Source organism: Sus scrofa, chromosome 15 (assembly GCF_000003025.6).
Source record: "Sus scrofa isolate TJ Tabasco breed Duroc chromosome 15, Sscrofa11.1, whole genome shotgun sequence".
Taxonomy (NCBI): domain Eukaryota; kingdom Metazoa; phylum Chordata; class Mammalia; order Artiodactyla; family Suidae; genus Sus; species Sus scrofa.
In genome coordinates, this window is record NC_010457.5 from 14,495,101 (window position 1) to 14,522,845 (window position 27,745).

General features: G+C 38.1%; 1 protein-coding gene across 1 annotated transcript in view; it reads right to left on the reverse strand.

Moving 5' to 3' along the window:
- The window catches only part of THSD7B (thrombospondin type 1 domain containing 7B), a 1,521,641-nt gene that overhangs the window by 406,106 nt on the left and 1,087,790 nt on the right, over positions 1-27,745 (reverse strand). The window contains 1 exon segment of the mRNA XM_021075621.1: positions 3,207-3,336. Within this exon segment, the coding sequence (XP_020931280.1) occupies positions 3,207-3,336 (130 nt within the window).

The following is a 27,745-nucleotide window of genomic DNA, read 5'->3' on the forward strand; positions in this document are numbered from 1 at the left end:
AGTCTCAGGTTTCTTGGACAACTGAAGATAACTGAGGAAGCAATTGTCTTAAGGGATAGATACAGACTATTTTGCAGAATCAAGCAAACAACATTAAAATATACAAGTGAAAGAAATATAGAATTGACTTCATTCAAATGGCTTCCATATGGGAATAACTGAAGAATTGGGAAGAAATCAGTAAACAGCTAGATGGAGAAACGTGCCGCATTTGAAGAAATTTCCCATTAATTTTAAGTAGTTATAAATGTACTTTATAGACCCATAGACTCATAAGTACATTTCTAAAACACAGAAACTGAAATGGTAAGGGGGTTTCATTCAGCTTTTCAACTAGGCCATGTCATTCCTTCAGATCCCTCAAGTTCACAACAAGGTTTTCTAGACCAAAATGAGACCAAAAAATTCAATCTAATTTAGTGTGCTAAAGAAAAGGAAGAAAAGTTCAGGACTCTTGTAGACTCATGGTTTCAGAATGATAAGCCTGGGCTCAGAGAGGTTAAGTGACATGACTGAGATTATAGACATCAAGGCAGGCCGGCCAGCTGTCAATCCTAAAACCCTAGATACTCAGCCACAGACTCTTGGCAACACCCATTGCCAATTCTATACATCAGTTCTATACAATCTATACATCGCCCATGCTGTCTTCCCTTTTGCTTATATTGAAGGATTCTTCATTCCAGAAAGAAGGACCATTAGAAGCAGCAGAGGACCACTAAACACCACCTTTGAAGAAGAATGAAAGCATGCATCTACCGTAATCCATATCTGTGGCCCTATTTTTCACTCCCAAACTATAAAACCGCTTCCTACTCTCTCCCAAAGGGGAACACAGTCTTTAAGGCATTAGCCTACTGTGGTGTCCTTTGTCTGGCAAAACAATAAAGTTTTTTTTTTTTTTCTCCTTCGCCCAAAAGTCTATCTTTGTGATTCCATTTGGCACTAGTGAACAGAGGTCAAGGTTCAACAATGCTTTCTGTCCTTTCTGTTTTCCTGAAAGCAGGAAGTAAATCTCTCCTGTGAAAGATTCTTTCTCCCTGCATCTGGAGGTAGAAGGATGCCTTTTAAGGTCAAAAATAGGGAATTTGGGGCTATAAGCAAAACTTGTTACTTCAACTCACTACCCCAAGCTCAAACTCTGTTTAGATTCTTCAAGGATTGAGCATCCAAAATCTATGCTTCTTTGTCCTATGTATATTCATTCACACATTTATTTTTTCTCTTTCTTAAAAGTATAAAAGCTGCCTACTTTATCTTACTTCTTAGGTCTGATTTCTATGGGACCTCCATGCACATGTGTTAAAATGTGTTACTTTTTCTCCTACTACTCTGTCTGGAGTTATATTTATTATTAGTCCAGCCAAAAGAACTCAAGAAGCATAGAGGAGGAAACTTCATCCTCCTCAACATTTACTAACGTAACAGGTTGAGAAATACTCAAATTCACAGAAAAACTTCTCTAGATATTTTGATTCTATTTTAATTTGGTAAACGCATGTATGTCTCAGCTTAACAAAGTAAAAGAAGAAGAATCAGTGTAAAATGATCAAGGTATACATTAATTTGCCTCCCTAACACACCAATGAGGGGAAAGCAGAACCTAAATTGGAACCGTATTGCTCAAAACTCAAGGACGTGTTAACTAAGGGGCAGAAAGTCATGCTGATAACTTGGACACATGTTAAGCGATGCTCTGGGAGAAATGATACAATCATACAATCCACAGACAGTGGAACTGATTTCTGGGGAAAATGGCATGAGGTTGCTGAGGAAACTAGTTCAAACATGAGTGGTTAAATTAAAGTACAACAGGAGAGTAAAGAGAGTGGACAATAGAAAGGATGAGCCTACTAAAAGTTTCTAGGGTTTTCTCTGATTATAATAGCATGGGAATAATAAAATATCTAATAATATTTGATTTGCCTAATTTTTTTCAGTTGGCCACTTTCCCTGAGAACCTCCTCACTGGTCCCAGAAGTTTCAATATTTATATGCGGCACAAAAGGATGGATATTGATAGGGTTCCTACAATGGTCCTGGCGTTGATAAGGGAAAACTAGCAGCCTGGGCTCATTCCAGTGTTTATTCGCACCCTCCTCAGACTGTTCATCAGACAGAAACAATGGCAGCAAAGGGTGATAAAATTGGTCATGATTTGGGCTTCTTCAATGGCATTCTAAACTTCAGCTCATGGGAGGTCTTCTTAAAAAAAAAAGAAAACCAAAATATTTTTCTTGAATAAATTTGCTCTTGAATTCCATAGCTTTCGGATGCAGTATCTCAAATAACTAGGAGAAACACTAGACATTTTTACTAACGGTATTTTTAAGTGTGCTGATAACAAACACACTTAAAACATGATTTTTAAGTCCATGGGCTTTTTTTCACAAAACCCAATAATAATAGTAACCAAATTGAATCTAGCAGTACTTTAAAGCAGTGATTCAATCCAATGTTAAAAAGAAATGGAAGTTTAGCTGCATGTTGGTAAAGAGAGTAAATTACAAGAGTCCTCATCACACATATAAAAACTTAATGGAAGTTCATGATTACACATGAAAAACTCAGGTATTGCTTTTATAAATAATAATCACCAACTTGCCAAAAGGGCACCTATAGGTAAAAAGATGCTCATTTTAATTTTCTACAAACAAAAAAATACCCATGCATTAAACTTTTTCTCTAAGAAGATTTCTTATAATGTGTATATAACAAAAACTGAGAACCAAAACCATTTTTGAACTAAAAGAAACAATTATCAAAGAAGTAGAAATCTCTTCTTAGTTCTTGATTAGAGGCTTTAGGATAAGAACGATAGAATGAGGTAAGGTGTGTGTGTGCGTGTGTGTGTGTGTGTGTATGTGTGTGTGCACGTGTGTGTGTTTCCAGGTATGGACTTCATCTTGAATCTCTTTGGATCCAGATTCTGATTGATTGCCTAGGTGGCGGAACTCCAACAGCTCAATTACAATAAAAACATTGTTATTTCTTTTTCCCTGATAATTAGACTTTCATATTCTTTACTCTCTCAAAACACATTCTAGATAAGAGGGGAAAACAGTGAGGTATCTGAAGATAAACAGTGCTACCCCTTTGTATTTCTCACTATGAGTATCTCATATAACAACCATGTATTACCAGAAAGAAAATAAGTCATGACTTACACTAAGGTCTAATGATCATTTGAAAAGTTAACTAGTTACCGATACGTGGGGCACAGTGACACATCTTCACACTCTCGCTCTTCGAATAAGGTATCTGGACACTCTTGGCCTCCATTGGCTGCTTCTTGGATGATAATCCTGTATCGAGACTGTTTTATGGTGGCGTTTCCTGAAGTAAAGGAAAAATAAAATTATAGGCAGGCCCTTTTATGTGAATGCAGAGAAAAGTCCAGGGTTAGGGAACAGCTGAAGAAAGAAGATAGATAGAGAAGTAAGAGCCTCTGGAAAGACTACCTGGGAAATGAGAAAAATAAGCAAAAACCAGGGATTAATTATTTTTTCTTCTGTGAGAAAGACACATTACACTTAATAATTGTGATTTCAAGCTATGTGTTCTTAGATGCAATGACTATTTCCTATTGTCTTAATGTATTTTAAATTAATCAGAATTTATATTACCTATGGCATAAAAGTTCCAGGGCATAATCTGTGAGGCTCCAGAAACACTCTCTGATCTCAAAACAACAGCTCAGGGGCTGAAAGTTTGACTATTAGCAATTCTCTCCCTCAGGTGGGGAACTTCCTTCTTCAGCATACTTTTTAATATGCAACCACTCTTACTAAAATTGATACATCAGTAACATATTTCTTTACGGCTAATAGTTTATTAGATTTCTCATTCATCATAACCTGAGATAACAGGTGTAAAATTGGAAATTCGAGAACAGGCGCTAAAATTATGACAGAGAAAAAAATTGTCTCCATGGAGACTTTGTTGAGCAGTCGACATGGGAACAGGCATCTCAATGAAAAGATAGCTGTGTTCACTTTCATGTTTGGCAGCATTTATTTTATAATCTTTATGTGCCTCTGAATCAACAACAACCAAAGTCAATGATGGTGCTTAGCAACTATTTCAATTACCATATGTAAGATACTGAACTTGATATGCAGATACAAATTCTTCCTTAAAAATTATTTTATTGAAGTACAGTTGATTTGCAATGCTGTGTTAGTTTCTTCTGTACAGCAAAGTGATTCTGTTATACATATATATAGTCTTTTTTAATATTCTTTTCCATTATGGTTATATATGAATAATAATATATATATATTCTTATATACATACATATATATATATGAATCACTTTGATGTATAAAAGAAATTAACACAACATTGTAAATCAACCGTACTTATATAAAATTCAAAAACAAAATGGAGAGATGGGGAAGTTTAGAAGAAAATTGAATTAATTTTTAGTTCCGAAACAGATAATATACTGTTTTAACAGTATAAGGAAGAATATTTCTAGAAAGCAAGTAAACTAAGTGGAGCAACACAAAAGGGAAAAAAGTAGATTTTATTAAAATTATATAGTCACGTGATTTCTAAAAAATCACTAGTGCAAAAAGACTTCTATTGAGAAGCAGTGGACCTATGACCCAGGTCCATTCCCTTTCCTCCTCCTCCCAGAATATTTTGAACTCTTTCTGTATTTAGTTCTTCTATGGTTACCTCCAAATCTATAAATAATATATTCTTTTCACACACTTCTTGTTTTAGTTACTGTAGGCATCATCTATTGACTTTCTGCTATCATTGATGAGTATTTACTTTGTACTATCTTTCCATGTTTTATTTTATCACTATTTCCATGCCTCTCCCGGTTAAAGACTTTAAATAACCTGCATTTTTTTCCATCCCACTTCTCACTCCCATTCTCCATCAGATCAGCCAGAAATATTCTAAAGAGTCACCCTGGGTAGACAAGCTTCTTCTATTGCCTCCTACTTCCTGCTAGGTTAGGTCCTGGCTTCATGTGCTGTGTGGTCAGTTTCTCTGCTCTTCAGTCTTTGTATACTGAATCTTTCATAAAGGAGTTTAGATTTATTGTCCATTGATGGCTCTCCCCTTTTGTTTTTGATGAGGAATCTGGGCTTTTAAAATTCATTTCTACCGTTTTAATGAGATTATGAGAAGGGTAGACCAACACACTTGTACATTTCATGATTTTGAACTATGAGTTTATGAGAGGGATGGGATCTTTTCCATCTGTATCCTCTTCTTTCCAATTCTTTAACCTGCTTTGCACCCAGAGATCTGACCATAGAGGGTATGTATCAGTGGCTGTTTTGTCCATTGGCTTCTGGTTGGCTTTGGCCAAAGGTGGTTTGGGACACATAAAAAGAAAAGAAATTGAAAGAGGAGAAAGATTGTGAGAGAGATAGAGACATATACAGAGAGAGCAAGACAGACAGACACAGAGAGATATATCAGGATATATATTCCACCAAACTTTATCCTCTAAATCAACTCTAAGTTGGTTCCCTTGGTCCAAAAAGCCACAGTTCCTATGGAGCAGTGCTCTCCTGCAGCTACTTTCTCTAAGTTATTCTAACTGCTTCTACCTATATCAACTTTCAAGCTCCCAACTGTCACTAGTGAGGTCCTATTAGTTTATATTATATTTATCCACTTCTTGTAAACAGTTCTTCCATTAATTTTTCTCCAGTTATCCCATTTGAGTAAGCTATTTCTTTCTTTCCAGGACATGCTTATAAATTCAAAGGAGAGTGCTAGTTGAGAGAGGAATAGTATAATTGGTCCCTTTTAAAATGCATTTAAGGTCCAGTGAGGAGTATAGAAAAAGGTTAAAAAGGAAAACAAAAAGTAAAATTAAAACAGTTCTGCATAATAATATAAAAGCTATCTTCATTTGAGTGGGGACAATCTGGATAAATAATTGTGCCTTTAGGAAAAAGTCTCCTCCCCTACTCGCATTTCCAATTACAGTGCAGTTATTCTAATAATTATTATTTATTCTTAGGATATGAACATGAATATGGGAGTATGTGTGTATACATGTTCTGTCCAAGTGTTATCTTAGGAGACCAGAAATAAAGATTAAAGATAATAGGAAGAATGAAAGGGTTGACTTTACCCCATATTGAGGTGGAACACAGCTCAATGCCTCTCCTTTCAAAGGGCACGCATATGCCACACACACACCACACACAACATACAGAGTGCACACTCACACATACCATACACACACACCATACACACCGTGCACACTCACACATAGAGGTATTCTGCTTAATGGTTTAATTTGAGGTCAAAAAACTCTAAGTTTCAGAAAAAAATAGTTGCATTGATTATCATGCCCTACAGATATTCACGTGAAGGTTGAAAAGAATGGATTCTATGGGCAAAACAAACTTTTAGAATTGAGGTCAAGTTTTTCCAGTGAGAAAACTGATTGGCACTGGACAAAAATTAAGAAATACTTCTATGTCTTTGCAGAGGGAGCAACAAGAGAGAATGGAAGGAACTGCCTTCGGGGTCTGTGATACATCTCTTAGGAGTGTCTCTTTCTAAGTAGAAGTGTATATGTTTTTTTCCCTTGAACATTGGAATGGCAATATGTAGCATTTGGTTTTAAAGGATTTTCCCCCTCTCTGTGATGCAAAGTGCCTCAAATTATGACCAAACCTACAGCAGAGTTGGTTATGCAGGACACATGTGATTTAGCTTGTATCATGGGAAACTCAGGGGCAACCAGCAGACACACTTGGGATGAGGCAGCTGATAGTCTGCTCAACCCACCTGTATCTTAAAGCCCTCAGGAGGATAGCAGTTGTATATTAGTGTAGGATAATAATTCCAGAAAGCTGAAAGATAATAAGCAACAAAAGAGGTGGATGTCTCTGACAACACTCAACATAATGGTTTGAAGCCAGACAAGAGGAGGTGAGCAAAAGGCCAAGTGGAAGCTTTCACAGAGTGTTGTCCAAAAAAACTTCCCTTTCCATGAGTACACAAAAAGATGATTTCCGGGAAGTCATACAGAGAGGCAGACAGTGGAACCCACTGGGATTACACATGTATGTAAAATTTTCAGGAATTATCACTTTATGTCAGATCTACTTCTGGGCATTTTGCATATGTTATTTTATTATTGTAATTCTTTATGAGGTTGGTATTATTTCTATTGTTATTAATACTACACCCATTTTGCAGATAAGAAAATGCAAGTTGTAAGAGGCAAATAATTTCCAGAAAAATCACCAAGCTAGAATTAAAACGGCAACTCAATAGACATCAAAACCCATAGGTTTTCCATAAAAGAGACTTTCTAGTAAGATGAAGATAAGAGCGCAATCTAGGGAGGATATCATATGATAGGTTTTTTTTGTTACTCTGAAGGGTTACCTCTTCCTTTCTAATCAATTTTGCAATAGTACCCTGTTGGCAGAAGGTTTCCAATGTCAATGAAAGCAATGCTTGTAGGGCTTTTTGAGTGATACTTTCAGCCTCATTAGGCCTATGAAAAATAACAATAAATTAAAGGGCCTGTTTGCAAGCATAAATAACTGCTCAAGCATGATTATTGCTAATAAAGCACTAGTCTGAAGTCCATTTTAATGTATGTATCTTTTATCATTAATAAGTCATCGGGCATAATTAAACTTAGCTTATTAATTAGTCAAAAGAAGTTACATTTAGAAAAGATGGCAACTGAAAGATCAAGAGCCACATTTCATGTTGGAAATATATGACTGGTCAATAGACACTGAGGGATATTTATAAATTCTCTGTGAAGGTCCATCCCAGTCTTTCCCAGAAAGATGATGGCAAAGATGGAAGAAATTAGCACATAAAGACTGCCTCTGGGTGACTCATGACGAGGTAAACTAGGACATGTTACACTGAATTGAAGAGTCATGGGTGTTGAGCCTTGATACCAGGGTTCTTTAATCAATAACTGGAAGTAAATAATTGACCCCTTAAATTTCCAGTTGATTTGAAATGTGAGTAGGGAAAAGCAGGTACAGCATGGTGAACATAAGCAGAGACTGACAGGGAGGCGGGGTTGCAGATGGACGCAGGAGGGCAGAGGTCCTGGAAGCAACCACATATGCAAAGTAGATGCATGATGGATGGGTGTCAGCAAGGCATGGAAGTTATTCCAACACCAATCTGCAGAACTCTGATGGCTGGTTGATACAAAGTGAGCTCTCTGGCTTTCCCTTGTTTCTGAAATGCCTCAGTGACTAAGAGGTCTAATAGATTTCAGCAACCTATTCTGCTGAAAGGCACTAATATCCTTCCAGAATTATTGCCTTGTAGATCTTGGTTCCCAACTGGCACTCTCTTTCATCCTCCCCACTTATTGGTCCAGTTCACCATGAAACAAACAAAACCAAAATTCTATGGATCATTCCTCCCTAATCAATCCATCATGAAGCAGAAAGATGGCACAAATGATATTTTAAGGTCCACAACATGTAAACAATCACATATTAAATACTTCCTGGGGTTGAGTTAAAACTCTAGGTCCTATTAGATTTCATACAATTTATTTAATTCTGCTAGGGCTTAGCTTTCTTAGCTGTAAAACAGGCCAAGTACAAGTTTCTATTTTATATGATTGCTCTGAGAAGTCAATGAGATAGTGCAAGTAAAGCAGGTCCACACTGCCTGGTACAGGGAGTTTTTGCCAGCACAATAGGAATTCACAAAAGAAGGTGAGAAGAAAGATTTTAAAAATATTAGGAGAGGAGTTAGCTGGTGGCCTAGCAGTTAAGGGTAGGTGTTATCACTGTTGTGGCTTGGATCACTGCTGTGGCTCAGGTTCTATCTTGGCTCTGGAACTTCTGCAGGCTGTGGGAACTGCCAAAAAATTTATATTAGACTAGCTTCAATAGTTGAGACTCTTTCTAAATTAGCAGAAAAATGTGACAAAATGTCTTCTACTCAGTGTGGAGTCTCATTCATGTTCTGAGCATCTAAGAGTGGAATTTGAGTGGCTTAAATCCATTCCATGATTCTGGTAAATTAAACTCCAACTGCAAGGCAATTAGCATTGGCCACCTTCCGGTATCATTGGAGAGGGATGGGTAGGGTGATCAAACACCCTGTTGGCTCAGGGCGGTCCTAGTTAATGCCTGTTATCTCGGCTTAAATATTAATAGCTTATCAAGTTACTTCAGAAGGACCTTGGTTTGTATGAAAAAATTATATAATCACTTGTAAAAATACCATCACCCCCATATAAATGTAAGAAACAAGCACATTGTTTCACACTGCACCAAAGGGTTGTATTTTAAATTCATAGGAAAAGTTGAATGCACGGCTGTTTTTAAAATTATCTATTCAATCTGATCAGTGGTCTTTATTATTTCCTTCAACAGAATTCTGCTTGAGAGAGCAGTTCATGCAGCCAAACAAAACTATTTTGCACCCCAAGCACACTTGCTTATGAATCATTAAATTAAAAATTAAAGAGAAAGGCAAGTATAGGGCTTACCTCAAAATAATTGACTAGAGCTACTTGATATGTGTTATTGCAATAGAAACATCACATATAGATGCTAGGTAACTAAAGAGAATTTGCATTGCATCAAAGTAGAGCCTGAATATGAGGATAAAACCAGGTTTACTTGGCAAAAATTCCAAATGGTCATTAAGAAGGCTGTCTTCAAGTCTACTCTATAGACAGACGAAGATAGCAGTATGATATTAGGCAGCCTAGGTTTCCTCAACATTAGATACCCTAAAAAGCAGATTCTCTCTACTGATTAATTATACATAAGAGAATACCCCCTTTCCAGTTTATTCACAACCATTTTTGAGATTCAGTGCTGATTTCCTTTTCAGAGAAAGTGTAAAAACAGGACTCACCAAATATCTCCCACCTAAATTTGGAGAAATACTGTGACTCTGAGTTTTCAGAGAAAAAGCACTCACCGCATACAGTGTTGTCATCACTGATAAATATTTATCAGGTATCTGCTATATGGAGGAGATGTGCCTAGGTGCCATGTGCTATACTGAAGCAGACATACATGCCCTATTAAATCTCCCCAGTGAAGCGGAAGTGAAATATGACGGATGGATGGATAAAAATGTAGAAATTCATCATAGTTTTCTAAGCATTCAGGAATGATCATATAAACTTTGTATTTACTATCCAAAGGCCATCAATCCAGTGTGTTCTTTCTTTGCTCAAAGAGAAATGCTGAAGGGGTGAAAAATGAAATGCTTAAATGGTTAAAAATGCAATGCCCTAGAAGAACCTTGAGCAGCAAGTTTTCACATACTTCCTTCCTATTCATCTTGGTGTCTCATATAAAAAACAGATACATCAAAAGCAGTCTCCTGCCTCAGAATTCCCTCCCAGCTTATACCTCCAAGTACTTCAAAATGAACATGTGGATGAAATTAGACAAAACTGCTGCAAATGGAATTAGTTTATCTTGTTAATATTCCACTGTATATATGTACCACATCTTCTTAAGCCAATCATCTGTTGATGGACAGTTACATTGTTTCCATGTTTTGGCTACTGTGAATAGTGCTGCTATGAACATAAGGGTGCATGTATCTTTTTCAGTGAAAGTTTTTTTTTGTTTTGTTCTGGGTTTTTTTTGTCTTTTTGCCATTTCTAGGGCTGCTCCCATGGCATATGGAGGTTCCCAGGCTATGGGTCTAATCGGAGCTGTAGCAACCAGCTTACACCAGGGCAACAGCAACATGGGATCCGAGCGGCATCTGCAACCTACACCACAGCTCATAGGCAATGCCGGATCCTTAACCCACTGAGGAAGGCCAGAGATCAAACCCACAACTCCATGGTTCCTAGTCAGATTCGTTAACCACTGAGCTACCACGGGAATTCCTGAAAGTTTTGTCCAGATGTATGCCCAGCAGTGGAATTGCTGGATCGTGTGGTAGCTCTATATTTAGTTTTCTGAGCCACCTCATACTGTTTTCCATAGTGCTTGTAGCAATTTACATTCCCAACAACATCGAAGGACAGTTCCCTTTTCTCCACACCCTCTCCAGCATTAGTTATTTTTGACTTGTTAATGATGGCCATTCTGACTGGTGTGAGGTAGTACCTCATTGTAGTTTTGATGTGCATTTCTCTAATAATTAGTGATGTTGAGCCTTTTTTTTCTTATGCCTGTGGACCATCCGTATGTTTTCTTTGGAGAAATGTCTATTTAGGTCTTTTGCCCATTTTTCAATTGGGTTGTTTTTTTGTTGTTCTTGTTGAGTTGCATGAGTTGTTTATATACTTTAGAGATTAGGCCCTTGTGTATTGCATCATTGGCAAAGATTTTTTTCCATTCTGTGGGCTATCTTTTCATTTTTTTAATGGTCTCCTTTGCTGTGCAAAAGCTTTTTTTTTTTCAGCTGATTTATTTTTATTTTTTTAATTGTTATTTCCCCAATACAATTTTTTTTCTACTGTACAGCATGGTTACCCAGTTACACATACATGTATACATTCTATTTTCTCACATTATCATGCTCCATCATAAGTGACTAGACATAGTTTCCAGTGCAAAAGCTTTTGAGTTGGATCTAGAGACTCATACTAAGTGAGGTAAGGCAGAAACAAAAAGACAAATACCATATGATATCACTTCTTTGTTGAATCTAAAATATGGAATAGATGGTCCCATCTAAAAATAACAAACAGGCGTTTCCGTCATGGCATAGTGGTTAATGAATCCGACTAGGAACCATGAGGTTGCGGGTTTGATCCCTGGCCTTACTCAGTGGGTTAAGGATCCCACGTTGCCGTGAGCTGTGGTGTAGGTTGGAGATGCAGCTCAGATCCTGCGTTGCTGTGTCTCTGGCGTAGGCCGGTGGCTATAGCTCCGATTAGATCCCTAGCCTGGGAACCTCCATATGCCACGAGAGCGGCCCAAGAAATGCCAAAAAGACAAAATAAATAAATAAATAAATAAAACAAACAAACAACATAAACAGATCATGGCCATGAAGAGCAGATTTGGGGTTCCTGGAGGGAAAATGGAGAGATGGGATGGATGTGCATTTTGGGTTTTGTTTTTTTTTTTTTTTTGATGCAAACTGTTATATTTGGAATGGATGGGCAATGGGATCCTACTGTGTAGCACAGATAAATGTGTGTGATTGGGTCACTTTGTTATAAAACAGAACTTGATGAAGCACTGTAAATCAACTACATTTTAATAGTAATGATAATAAATGATGCATCTAAAAAATGAGAAGTTGTGAAAAAAAATATTAAACAAAATTGCGAAGCTTTTCTGTTTAACTTCTCAGCAATGTTGAAAATAGGTTCCAGGATACATACACACATTCTACATTTTGAAATGTTGCCTGAAAAAATGTATTCTATATTCTTAAATTTCCATAATCCTCATTCACTTTTCAACAGAGACCAAATTCAATGGCTCTGGCAATAGACAAGACCTCTGGGGCTCTGATTTCTAAGCCCAGCTTTTCATTACTCAATTGCTATACAACCTTGAGCATTGCACTTAACCTTTTAGAGCTTCAGTTTTATTGCTTGTCCTATGTGGGTAATACTCTCAAGCCAACTCACAGGACAGCTGTTAGGAATGCACTCTCCACCTCCGCACAAACAGACACACATAGACACCAGTCACACACACACACACACACACACACACACACACAGAGCCTGAATCCCTGAGTATAGTGGATAGGAAATTACCTGTTCTGACACAGAGAAAGAGTGGGGGTGTTTTTCTGTCTTGGCCTGATTCCAGAAGGAATAGAGGAAAAAAAAAAAGACACCCAGAGATTTCCTAATCAGATGCCTTCTATTAATACATAGTGCTATGTGGAGCTGGATCTCTCACCATTTTATGTAGAAGAAGAACACCCAAGACATAACTGTTTATGCAGTGTTCTGGATTATTCTGGAAGAGGAGCACTGAAATCATAAGGAGGAGATACTATTCTAGAAATTGAGTCTACAACAAAAGAAAAAAATAAAACATTGTTCTTGTGCTCATAGACCTTACATTCTAATGGAAGGAGAAAGTCAATTAAATAAATAAATACCATGGAGTTCCTGCTATAGCACAAAGGAATCAGCAGCCTCTCTGGAGGGCTGAAACATAGGTTTGATCCCTGGCCTAGCACAGTAGATTAAAGATCTGGCATTGCCAGAGTTGTGGTATAGGTCACAACTGCGACTTGGATTTGATTGCTGGCCTGGGAACTCCATGTGCCATAGGGTGGCCAAAAAAGAAAAAAAAAAGTCAAGTCAAATATTTAGTGTCTCATATGGCAATTAAATGTTGTGCAAAAACCAAAAATAATGTAGAAGAGAGTGAGAGAGAAGGTGTGTGTGTGTTGGGGGGAAGTGATTTTAACTTAAAAGCCTCAATGGGAAGAGAATATTTGAGCCAGAACATGAAGGAAATTGGGAGGTCATCTATGATATCTGGGGGAAGAGGAGTCTAGATAGAATAATATTTTCAAAGGTCCAGAGTCAAATTCCAGAAGGAGCAAGGAAGACAAGAGTCGATCACTGGGCTTACTGGGGTACTTAGGGGAGATAGAAATGGTCAGTGTCTCCACATGGAAAAATAAATTAAATTTTTATCTAATATCATACATAAAATAAATTATTAAAGACATATGTAAAGTTATCCAAAGATAAAGGTAGGGTAAAGCTTTATGTCTTTAGGACTGGAACAAATATCTTAAAAGACAAAAACAAAAATCATACATGATTGGTAAGCTCAACTACATTGAAATTAAGCCCTTCTGCTCATTAAATGGCAGACTTCACGCTGGCTGGTAATACCTGTACTACATGGAACCAAGCGAGACTCACTCTTCAGAATATAATCTCTAAAACAATGAGACAAAGGCCATTTACCATGTTTCATTTGCTTTCCAAATTAACTTAATCCTTAGAACAATCCTAAAACACAGTTACTCTCATCATTCTCATTTTGCAGGTCAGAGAATGGTGGCAAAGCGAGGTTTTGTACCTTGTCCAAGGTACCAGGAACATGACAGAGAAGACTTGTAACCCAAGCAGTCTGGGTCCAGAGCATGTGTTCTTACCTGCTCTGCTTTGCTGTCACCTTCCCCCGCCTTGCTCCTAATCCCTCTGATCATTGAATTTTCCCAATACAAGAAGAATTGTAATCCAATGCTATGGTAATCAAAAAATCTGGGTTAATGTTTTAGTCATGGGATATGACAACTGTTACCATGGATCAAAACTCAAAGTCAGGTAGGATCCTGGCCCCAGAGAAAGCCAGTGAGGACCAAGACCAGCATCATGGGCATATGATCTGTGTGGGTTCACACAGGCTCAGTGGAGCTCTTGGTTTAATGTTCTGCTTCAGCTTAAAAGTCTTAGTAATTTTGGAGCAAGGCACTCATATTTTAATTTTTCTTTGGGCTCTGCAAATTATATTGTTGGTCCTGATACGAACAGATGGTAGAAACATGGTGAGTTAGTGAGAACCTCTTTGTTTTTGAGCTCATTTTACTTCTTGGGAGTATACACTCAGAAGGTGACCAGGAAGGGGTTTGCTCCATCCTGGAGTTGACAACTGCTTACTCTTTTGTTTGTTTGTTTGTTTGTTTCTCTCTCTTAGTGCTGAAGTATCTTGAATTAGAGAGTTTACATAATCATCTAGTGATGTGAACTCCACAGGGTAGGCAAATAACACAAGTACATACTGGGTCATGAATACATGCTATTAAACAATGTTGAGTTATGGAAATTTATATACTTGCCTACAATTCATATTTCTTTTTTATTCAAGAAAACATATTCTCATTTTTTGGCCAGGTAATTGAATAGTTTTCCTACTGGTTTCTAGTACTGTCTAACCTCATTATTTTCTGTACTATTATTTTCTTCCTAAAACAGAAGTCTGATTTTCTCACACCCATGCTTAAAATTTAAATTTTCTATCATCATTCCAGCTAATGTCCAAACTTATTAGAATGACATAAATATCTTCATGAGCTGGCTGCTACATGACACTCTAACCCTGTTTCTTATCACTCCCCCATTATATATGCATTAGGCATTCCAAGCACTATAGGCTGACTATAAGTTATTTACTTAAAATAGAGTCTTCTGCTGCCAAGCCTCTTCACACACATTCTCTCTTCTATCTTTAAGATATTTGTATCCCATGTTTACTTAGAAACCCCTGATCTACAAAATCTTGCCTCCTCCAAAAACTTAACTAAAACAAGACACCCTTCTCCTGGCTGCTTAATACACTGTGTTCATTCCTTTTATAGAAAGAATATGTTCTTGAATTTATATACTTGAATTCCTATTAAAAAAAAAAAACTTGGCTAAAGTAAACTCATCCTAGTCATCTCAATATTACAAGAAGTTGGCACAAAACTTGGTATACTAAACCCTATGCAAAGCATTACTGAATAAATGATACATTCATCCATTATTAGTCATTAAATAACAATTTAGACATTACTTTGTGGCAACCAACTCTTCCTTGTGTCTAAACACTGAACAAACCTTAGAGTTTACATTCTATGGGGGGCTGGGCAGTGCTATGAGGAAACTAACATGGGGCGATGGGGAAGAAAGACAAAAGTAAGAAGGTGATTTGTAAGATTGTCAGACAAAGACTCTGAAGTGTGACATCTGAACTACAAACAAAGCATTGATCAAAAGGCACCCATACAAACGGCTGGGAGAAGAAAACTTCAGGGACAAGGAAGTGCAAATAAAAGTATGAACAAGCAGAACCAGCATGGAGACCAGCATAGCTGGATGTAAGTCAAAGAAAGTGTAGAAGGTAGGTCCTGAGTTCACAAAGCTGCTTAGTAAGAGACAATGAGGGTAGAGTCCTCCTGATGATTCCTTACATGTGAGGGTAGATCCACTTTTATAGCCCTTATCATCCCTGGATTTTTTCTGCTTCCCAGATTTGTCTCTCCTTTGGAAAGGATGAGTGGTAGCTAAATCACAGCTTGGAGAGAAAGAAGTGGACAGATGTGGCTCTTCCTCTTTTTGCTTCTTTTCCTTCAGGATACATCTTCCCAGAGGATGTACAAAGTCTGATCTACTCTCAGCCACACTCATTGAAGTTTTTAGGTGTCTAACAGGGGCCATGACCAGGTAAAGTCTGTCTAAGTCTATGTTGGAGAATCAGCTGTTATTTTGATCTCCCTCAGTTTTAATGAATTCAATTGCTAGGGAATTTGGTTTGGAGGGAAAGGGGTGGGAAAAGATAGATTTCCTCAAAGTCCAAGACCCCATGTAAGCTTGTTGGTCATGTATTATATTATTTCCATGCAATGTAATATATATTTACTAAGCTTTTATTATTATTCTACTAGAAGAAAGTGTCTCTATTTCATTTTATCCCCACACATATGTGCATGCACACACTTAAGTACTTTCTGTTTATAAAAGTAACAATTTTTATGGCTTGCACTTGAGTATTCATAGATTCTAAAATTTAGGGGAGACAAATATGAAATGGGGGACAAGGAAGTAATTATTGAATACTGACAAACTATTGCTGAGCTAGCCTCTTTACATAGGATAAGAGAAACCAAGGAAGCAAGCTGTTTCATGATGCTATGTGTTATTATCTATGATAAAGAGAAGAATACAGAGTCTCAAGGAGGCTAAGTAAATTTCAGAACACACAACTACGAAGTGGAAACACCAAGTCCACTATAAGTGTGTTAGATTCTAAAAAGGACAAGATTTTTCCACTACACAGGCTCAAAGCAGAATATAAATGCCAAATGGAATGCAAACAAATATCAGTTTGATTACATTCAATGGAATGTAATCAAATATCAGTTCCCAGATTCTAACTGGCTCAAGTTAGAAATTAACAAATTTCCCATAGATCTTATCATTGCATTCCTGCAGGCTACATTCCAACTCTGGTTATCATCTATAACCTAAACCTGTATTCTAAATCAAATTATGACATCTTTAGATGTCAAAGAAAATTACATTTAACTTGGAAAGATCTCAAATGGCAGGGGCTCTGCTATTCCTAGTATACTTACTTTGGGATATTTTCTTCCTTATCTTTTAAACCATGTCATTCAGTAGCTACTCTATCTGAACGATGCCCGTGTAGTAACTTAAATTTGAAGGAACTACAATAGATGAGCAGGATATTGAGTAATGATTTTTCTATTTGAGAACACTTGAAAGGAGTAGCCATCTACTTCATTTGGGCATGAATTTAATATCTTCCTGATTTGTTTCCTTACATAAATTATTTGATGTTCTTGTAAAACCAGTAGATTCAAATTAACATATTAGGATGCCAACATTTAGCTTCACCTTCAACTCTAGACTTCATTATAGTAATACAAATTAGTTTATAAATCTACTATCATGTTGGCTAATCTGATGCGTCAAAAACCTTCTGAAACCACATTCTAACTGAAAATCGTATTAAAATTGAACCAAAGTCAAGGAAGTGAAAATAATGAATTTATTCTTTTTATTTGTAGAAAATTATTTAATAAATTTAAAGTAACCTCCGAGCTGGAGGAAAACTAATTTACTCTATTTCTTTGTAGAAAGTACACTAAAACTCTAAAAATAAACCCCTAATTAGAATGGGTACCTTGGCTTCTGAAAGGCAACTCATTCACCTCTGTAGGCTAACCAAGGTTATACTGTGTTGCATTATACTGTCTGTAGAGAATTCTAGAGATTACATAAAGGAAACTAGCCATAAGTTAAAAAAAAAAATTGAAAAGAAAGAGCACTCACACATTCCAAGAAACACAGATTTTTGCCACCAAGGCTAACAATAAATCATTACGAATATCCATGTGAGCCACAGAATTTATTTATGGTAATGAAGCTTGACTGTTGAATGAAGGAGATTAATAGGGCTTGAAAGCAACTTGTAGATGTAAACTGGAAGTCATAACAGTGGATTCTAGGCATGAGACAGAACTTCACACATCAAACCTCCACTTACCTCTTTTGTTTACTTTTTATTTATTAAATTTTGTTTGGTATGTTCAGATCTTTTTAAAAGACATCGAAAGCAATACTGTCTATGAGAGACTAAGGGATAGGAAGGATAGCAGAGGCATTTTGATATAAATTCAAGTACACACAGAGACTGCCTCTTTTGTTTGAAGTAAAATCTCTGGCCCATATCACACTTAAGGTGAGTGCCTTCACTCCCAGTTTCTGTGCTACATAAAGATGTCATTCTACTGCATTTCAATTCCCTGGAGCTTCATTTTCCTTTTCTAAATTTCCACTTAATTGACAACAGCTCTCGCCCCAAACTGAAGCTCTGAAGTCAAAAGAGGATGGTTTTTGTGGTGGAAGCCTATCTGGCAGGTTCTGCCACTCCTCTGCCTGTAGCTCAGCCCTGAAAGGAATGGATGGAAACATAAGGGAGGAAGTGAGTCAGGTTCAGAATTCCCTTCCAAAGAGCTGAGCATGGGTCCTGGAGTGGTCAGTATCAGCAGTGAACCACCACTGATGAGGGGAAAGATACTCTAGGCAGAGGGGAATCTGACTTTCCTTCCTGCCTTTTCTCTTAGTTCCCTGAAAAATTACTGCAAAAGACATAATATACTTTGCAAGTGCCTATGCTTTGAGGCAAGTTGTGTTCAAGTCCTCCATTGTCCTCCACTAGACAGCACTCTTCACACACAGTACTTAGCACAGTACCTGGAACACAGGGATTGTTCAGCAAATTCTCACTGCCCAAAGAATAGTTAAAAGCTTAGGATGCTATGAGCTTTTGCCATTTATTAGATTTGCAATCTTGGGACCCATATCTAAGCCTCTATTTCCTAATATGTAGATGGGGTCACAACAGTCCTTTCTGTATAGGGTTGAGGTAACAATTAAATAGGACAATGCATGTCCGTAAATTACAGCTATTATTACTTTGATAGGACGAGGCAGTTATAATGAAGCAAAGCAGAAGTTAGATGATTTTAGCAGTAAGAGTTTTAACCTATCTGGCTTTTTCTCCCTATACCTTTAAAGGTTCACCATGCAATATAGCAAGTTTAAATTAAACTGGGTATCTTGACTTGGTCTTTGTTGTTGGACCAAGTGCCCAGGGGTGCATCCCTTGAAGATCCCATTGCTTCTTTGATGGAACAAGACTAATGAAATATCTGCTACTTTATCATGAAGCTGTCCTGATGGTCAATGAGCTAGCACATGCAAAAGCCCTGTGTGACAGAGCTGTGCTATATAGGCCTGTGCCATGGGTTCCAGAGAACTTGACATTGAATTCTTAAATTGCTAGTAAACAGGCAGGATGAGTTGTGCCTATGTAAAAACAGGGCTTGTTGTATGTTGAAAACAGGCAGCCAGTCAAAGAAATCTGGATTCTGAGTTCCCATTGTAGCTCATCAGGTTAAGGACACATAGTTTCCATGAGGAGTGGGTTTGATCTCTGGCCTCGTTCAGTGGGTTAAGGATCCAGCATTGCCACACACTGTGGCATAGGTCCCATATGCAGCTCAGATCTGCTGTTGTTGTAGCTGTGGTGAAGGCCGGAAGCTGAAGCTCCAATTCAACTCCTAGCCTGTGAACTTCCATTTGCTGAAGGTGCAGCCATAAAAAGAAAGAAAGAATAAAAAGAAATCTGGATTCCAACTGTGGCTCTGCCTCTGACATGCCAACAACCTCAGACCAGAGGCCTCATCTTTTTGAGCAGGCATTCTTCACTTGTTAGTCATGTACACTCAGACCCACCTCCTGGAGCCACTGGAGAAGGCAAAGAAAAACCCCAGTTGGTGATGCTGTGAACTCCATGTCCCCATAAATGTACATCAAACTCTGGACCAATTTTGCAATCTTGGGATCCATAGAAGACTGGAGGAGGTAGGAGGGAAAGAAGAAGAAGGAGGAGGCAGGGAGTAGGAGGGAAAAATGTGGACTGAAAAGGCTTCCCTGTGAGCTAAGACATCAACAAACACTTGCCCTTGAAGGAAGGTGTAGGTCATGCCAGTCCAGAGCTCTGCCAGATTAGTAGCTCCCCTTATAACCCAATGAGGCTATTCCATATCTGGATGGTCATAGGGCTCTAACGAAATGCTCCCCAAACTTTCCTTTTTGCATCTGATTTTTTGGCCAAACCAAATCCACCTCAGACTGGGTTTTAAAAGTGACAGGTGGAAGATGCCAAATTATAGGGGGAAAAAATGGGAGGAAAAAAAACTTTAAAAAATTAAAAGAATTTACCCTATCATGCTTTTTCAGATACATGAATTGAGAGGAAATGTCTTTTATGAATTTTATTGGCAGAACTCCTTGGTTTGGCAGGAGTATGATTGAGAACTGCAATTTCAATAAACCCAAGTGTTTATCATTTCTCCTGCTAATTTTTCAGGGACATTTATTGAGTACAGGGGCTATGTAATGATCTATGGGCTTTAAATTATGAACTAAAGGGGACGCATCCCCCCAGGGAAGCCTATAAAAACAAAGGCACCTATACTCTGTGTATTGAGCTGTGGCTTGGAATGTATATGTGAGAGATATGTCTCATTTTATTTAGTTTTTCAGGAATCCCTTGGGAACAGAAAACATCCACAATTCATAGAGGCTATAACTTAGATTTACATTAAGTCACTTTCTCCAGGAAAGTTATCAGGCTATTATATTGCCTTCAACACTACTGTGAGGGCTGGTATTCCAGGCCCCAAATCCTGATTATTCAAACAGAGTATATACTTCATCATTTGGTGTAAATTAGTACTCCATCCTCCATTTCCCAGGTGGACAAACATGGAGGTGGGCTAGTGGGGATAAAGAGGGGACTATGTGCTGGAAAGGAGTAAGGAGAGAGGCTGATGCTAGCATGTCTTTGAGTATGAGGAATATGATTTTTGACACATGCGAAATTCTCAATGGCCAGTACCTTTTCCCTTAATTGGCCTGGACCCACTGAATAATCTGCTAATGCTTTGGCTACCTCTAAATGAAAGCAAAATAGTTAGGAATTAGAACTGGTAGTGGGAAAGATATGAAGACTGTTGACTCATTCATTTAGCAAAAATCAACACCCACCACGTGCCCTCCAGATTTTAAAATCTATCCAAGAAAAATACAGACATGGAAACAGGTGCCACAATAGCAACACGTGGACAACTAGTTACTGCAGGATACCACCGTAATAAAAGACGTGGTTCCTGATCTTAAGGAACTTACACCATTGTCATCAGCATCAGCAGAAGTTCCTTATATTTGGCATTCTGCCAAATGTCCTATTCACATTTAGTGTTTATAATCACTCTGTGAATTGGGTGCTGATAATATCTCACTTGAGAAAGGAAGCTGAAACACAACAAAGTTTAAATTGAGTCTAAAGCGACTTGTTTGGCAACTATTGGATTTGAACCAAGGAAGTTGAACTTGAGATTCAATCCTCTTAACCACTCTGTCGACCTTGAATTCACTGAACTCTATTGAAGTTGAACTTGAGATTCAATGCATTTAACCACTCTGTCTATTCAATGCTCTATGGACTTGGACATTAAAAAAATTACTGTCTTTGACGTGTGGAAACTCAAGATGTAACTCTAAGATATTTGATGCAGGAGCAAAGGATCCCCTAAATGAAGTTTCCTACCAATTCCCCATAACAGTTTGCCTTTGGCCTTTCTGTTACCATTTTACTGCTGTCCAGCTTGCCCTCTAGAGATGAAAGTTAAAGAGCCTCCCTCGGCCTTAAATGGTTAATACTGCAAAACAATTAATCACTAACTCCATAGTTTCTAGAAATTTATAGGAAGAGTTATTTTGAATATGCCAAATTTTATTTAATAAAATATCTAATAACTTTACCTCTTACATATTTTTCCCTCCAATGGAAGTGGTATACATATGTGGGAATCATTATAAAATTACTCAGTAATAGTGAAAAGGGGGATGATAATTATAATATAAGCAAAACAAGAGAGGCCATGAGCTGATGATAATCTTTAATTGGCTGATGACTACATAAGAGTGCATTCTGTTAACCATTAGTATCTTATACTAGCATTGTGTTAATTTATGCATATGTCTGAAATTCATATTATTAAATGTTTAAAATATAAAATAAGTCCCTTTAAACATAGCCTGAGGGAAATCTTGGAAAATCAGTACTGATATGTGACTTTAAAGTAAAAACATTAGATGGAATAGTTATAAGATCAGCAGCCAAAATAAGTAATTTTCAATACTACCCAGGCAAACAATTATCAGTGATCTCCTATAGTTAGGCTAAAATGTACATGAAGATACCTTTTAAAGTATAAAGCACTAAAAAAAAAAATGAGTGCTTCTCATTTCTGCCAACTTTTTTTTTTTTTTTTTTCTTTTTAGGCTGCCACTGTGGGCTATGAAATTTCCTAGGCCAGTGATCAAATCCAAGCTGAAACTGCTACCTATACTGCAGCTGCTGGAACACTGGATCCTTAACTCACTGAGCCTGGCCAGAGATCAAACTGGTGTTTCCTCAGAGCCAAGCTGGATCATTAGTCAACTGCGCCATAGCAGGAACTCCATTTTTTTTCCTGCCCACTTATAAGAATCACTTATAGGGAGTTTTGATATTGCAGATGTCCCTTCAACATGAAGAGACTTGAACATGAGATAAGGTGAATCTGGGACATCTATGCATTGAAAAAACTCTATGAGTCTGAGAACCTTTACATTATACAAACTGTTGCTATTATTAAACAACCAACTGTGGATATCATGCAGGCATTTGCTTTATAGGCGGAAAGAAAAGAGAAAGTAGCGAGAACATCACCAAAGAAGGGTTCTTGATTATTTGGCTAATTTCCTACTGGGCCTTAAAATTTGGAGAGTCCATGTCAGGGCCACAGCTTGATTGTTATCTGATTTACTTAAAAGAATGTGGAACTGCCATTAATCCTTTCAGGAGAGGCTCAGATGAAGAGGAGTAAAAAGTGGGGACCATGGCTGGCTATCAGCCAGAGACTATTCCTGGCCTGAGAATACTTTTAAGTCATAAGGATTCAGATTATGAATCCAGCCAAGACTAAACAAAACCTGACACACCTCATCCATTGCTAAGACACAAATTACTCGTGATATATTCTACCTTTGGCAAATATCTTGGCTTTCTAAGAGGATTATAATGGATTTGGATTTGGATTCACATAATCAAGTGATTCCCTGGTCATACCAAAAACCCATTAATTCATAATATCCTATAGTAGGACCCACACATTGGGATACTTTAGAAATCCATATGTGATTCCATTGTTTAGCCTAGTTTGGGGACCAGGAAACTTCACAGCTTCAATGACCCAACCCAAACCTACAGCTGAAAAAAGAGTTCCTCCATTCTCAGTTGCAATTGCTATCTGCTCAAACTCTTCCTTTTCCTAATCTCCCAGTTTAGGTTAAACCACTTCACTCCACCCCACACCCTACTCTACCTGTGTCCACACCTGTTGGTCTATTCCTGGTCCAAACTTTTCACATTAAAACTTTGACCATGTCACTGCCTTGCTCAAAAATGTCTAACTAACCCCACCCCCACCTGGAGATTTGTCATCAACATACAGGTATTACCTGGGAGCCTGTGGACAGGTCGAATTCCAGGTCCTATCTAGGTCTAATGAACCAGAACCTGTATTTTAAAAGACCCCCAAGGGACCTGTATAAGTATTTGAGAAGTACCACTTTAAAATATTGTTTCTCACAGATCATAGACACAGAGAGCAGACTGGAGGTTGCCAGGTGGGAGAGGGGAGGAAGTGGGATGGACCGAGGAGTTTGGGATTAGTAGACATAAACTATTACATTTAGAATGGATAACCAATGGGGTCCTACTGTACAGCACAGGGAACTATATATAATCTCTTGGGTTAGAACATGATGGAAGATAGTATGAAAAAAGATTGTATATATGTGTATGACTGGGTCACTTTGCTGTACATCAAAAATCGAAGGAACACTGTAAATCAACTATAACTTTTTAAAAAACTTTAAAAAAAACTCAAAAAATATTATTTCCCAAAGTACCTTCTGAGGGACACTCTCAGAAGAGTATTGACTGCCTGGATTCAAAGCATTTCTCTCTCTTTACAGGACATCTGTCCATGAAAAAAATATTTATTGAGTGACAACTATGCCCTATACTATGCTGAGTTTATAGGACCTAGTGATGAAAAAAGACAGAAGCAGAGTCTGCATTTGTGGCCTTATAATCTAGCAAAAGCAACATTACCAAGGAAAGATATGTATGGGAGTGTCACAAAAGGATGTCCAAGATGTTATGGGATGATCTAGATAATGGGGTGAATGGGGAAGGATCTAACATAGTCTAGTAGACGAGCACAGCTCCTGGGGAAAGGCTGCTACAGGTTCCCCCAGATATACAGGTCCAGGAAGGAGGGGTAGCTGAACACAGTGCCAGCCTCACACAGGGCAGGTGCAAAGGCTTAGAACAATGACAGAAATGCTTGTCCCATGCTTAGCCCATGCAAAGCAGTAAGTGCTCTAAGAACTTTCTTCATGTGTAGGTATGGCTATTAACTCATTTTATAGATGAGGAAACTGAGGCACATAAAGATTTAAGTGATACATCCTGTTGGAGACCATTGAAACTGCTGAACAATGCAGTAAACAAATTCAGCACACGTGCAAAAGCACAACCACTAAGAGATAGCTTTATCATTAACTGCACTTGATTTTGCTACGTTCGCTCATTAACCTACATCACCTTCCCTAATAAAAGGCATGTGGGCTAAAACCTAAGCGGCTTTGTTCTGTGGAACGGAGTGCCTCCTGGTCCCCCACTTTTCTGAAGGAAAGACTCTTCTGTGCTTTGTTATGCCATGTTGTCCCTCTTCCAGGATCTCCTGTTGCCCTGCAGCAATGGACGTGAAAACACCCAATGTCAGAGGGCAAACCTTGGAACTCAACCCTGGCCATCTGGCTCCAGTGGCTATGTTTTTAGTCATTACAAGCTTGATCTGGGAAGAATATGGTGCATCCAAGGAGCTGAAAAACAGGCTGTATGTCCAAAGTTTAAGTAGCATTTGTTCAAGGATCTATGTTCCTTTTTTTTTTTTTTTTTTTTTTTATCTTAAGAGAGGAAGTACATGACCATTCAGAGGAAGCTTCTTACAACACAATTTTTTGGAAATATTCCATAGTTATGGTATTAGAATTTCTAGCCATTGAGCTGAAAAATCTGCATTTTAATAATGTTCCCAGGTGATTCAGAGGCAATACAGTTTGAGAACCACACAGAGAGAGGTACTATTTCCTCCAATAATTGCCCTATAATGGTCCCCACTAATTAACCCACGGTTATTTAATAATATATTGGTCCCAAAGTATAAACAAAGCATGAGGGTAAATAGGATTGAAGTGGAAAGCTGGGAGAAATCTGAAAATTGAATCTATGCTCCTCCAGGGCCCCTGGCCACTGGGCTGTAAAAAGAATTATCTAGGCTTAAAAAATCAGAGGCAAAAAAGAGACCACAGAGGCTTAGAACTATTTTCATTACAATGCCAATCATTTAAATAACTAATTGAATCTCTGGAAGTTCGAGTCAAATCTAAAATTGCTGGAAGAGCAATTATTTCACAGGCCCTGTGATTCCTCCATTCTTAGGCAGTGCTAGGAGAAGATGCTCATGCAGCAGAATTTGCTTGAAGGTAGAATGCATGCAACAGTAGCAGCTAAAGCATTCTCTGGCCACTAGGGCACACAGGCTTAACAAAACTAATATGCCTCCTGAAGTGTCAGGGGACTATGACAGCTCTAACATGAATATCTGGCAGCCAATAGGGTATTCTTTTTAATTCAGCCTTTTCCTTAAAATCATTTAACAGAAGAAGTTATGCTAATCTCTTATGAGGAAGAAACTGAAAGAAATAGCTGAACTTCAATAAACCTCTATTGTCATAGACTATTTTATCTTCCTGAATTTTCCCAATATTTATCTTCAAGAGCTTGACTGTTTTTCAGGCACATTGCTATTAAAATTTCAAAAGCCAGCTTCCTAGATGCTGCCTTTCCAATGGTTCAGAATAGAGATCATACCTTTTCTGTTCCATTTTCTGTCTGGAAATGACATTCTCCTGACTACTCAACAAGCCCTGAGTAGTTTGTTGCTCTAAGATTTTGCATTTTCATTCAAGAAAATAAGTTTTGGAGTTCCCATGTGGCTCAGCGGAAATGAATCTGACTTGCATCTATGAGGACTACAGTTTGATTCCTGGCCTCACTCAGTGGGTTAAGGATCCAGCATTGCCACGAGCTGTGGTGTAGGTCACAAACACAGCTTGGATCTGGCATTGCTGTGACTGTGGCATAGTCCAGAGGCTACAGCTCCAATTTCACCCCTTGAATGGGAACCTCCATATTGCCATGGGTGTGCCCCTAAAAAGAAAAAAAAAAGTTTTGGAGAGTTTCTGGAAGAGATTGCTATTTCTACCCCTCAAAAGATCAGAAAAAGATTCCATGGTATGTTCAAAACTCTTTTGTATTCAATACATTTATTTCTGATTCTATCCATAAGTTAAGTTTACTGGATGCTGCCGTGTTAATTCTGACAAAGGATCAATTAAAAATATAAAATGTCAAATAATAACAACTTTGTGTAGGTGCCCCACCCTTGTAATATAAGGCACTGATGATGGGAAGCTTTAAGAGCTGACATTACTCCTTGCCAATCACTGACAGGTGGCTTGATGTGGCAGGTTGATTGTAATCAATGTTGGTATACTGTCACATCACTTCCATGAAGATAAGTGAGTCAAAGAGCAATTGGGGAGCAATAGGGCAGTTCCCATTTTGGGTTAAGAACTTTACATAGAGTCCATGAGGATGTGGGTTCCATCCCTGGCCTTGCTTAGTGGCTACAAATTGGCTGCAAATTGTGGCATAGGTCGTAGATGCAGCTTGGATCCAGTGTCGCTGTGGCTGTGATGTAAACCTTAGCTACAGCTCCAATTCAACCCCTAGTCCAGGAATTTCCATGTGCCACAGGTGTGGCCTTAAAAATTAAATAAATAAATAAATAAATAAATAAATAAATAAATAACAGAGCAATGCACAGTGTCGGAATTTTAGGTGTTAATATCTCAGTCTCTGTGGAAGGTTCTCTTTTTGCAGAACTGCATGCTTCCCTCTGCATTTTTCAAGGAAGCTAGTGCAGTGAGGCAGTGAGAGCCAAGCCCTGCCTGAGTCAATGTAACTGCCAAAGCAAGGCCAGGGAGGTGTGGGGGAAACCCAGTTCACTCTGAACTCTAGGCTTAATATTTTTTCCATCCCCCATTCTCTTGAATGTGTGATTTTTAACTGTGGCAATGGTCAGATCTATGAGACCAAAGCAAGAGTGTGAGTCTAGGGGAAAGGACCAAGTTTCTAGGTCTTAGGCCAAATCGGAGCTTTGGGATTAGGAGTTCTTGTCTCTCCACATGGATGAGTTCATCAGGGGACTGAAATAAGTGTGAGGGAAACGAGCTGCTCTAAGAAAGGCAGTCATTTTACAAAAGTGCTCCTGTGTGTTTATTAGGACTTGGGTATTAAGTTTCCTTACAGCCCACCAATTACATCCAGGTGGATAAAGCATCACCATTAAGAATAAAGAAATAAAAATCATATCATGTTAATTTATGTACCTGTTCAACATGTTTTTAGTGTATCGGCCCCTCTTCTTCAATAGGCTTATAGTTATCAGTGATGTATGCAGAGTGCTGCAGGCCCTACATTTTTCTTTTCTTTTTATGGCTGCACCTGCAGCATATGGAAGTTTC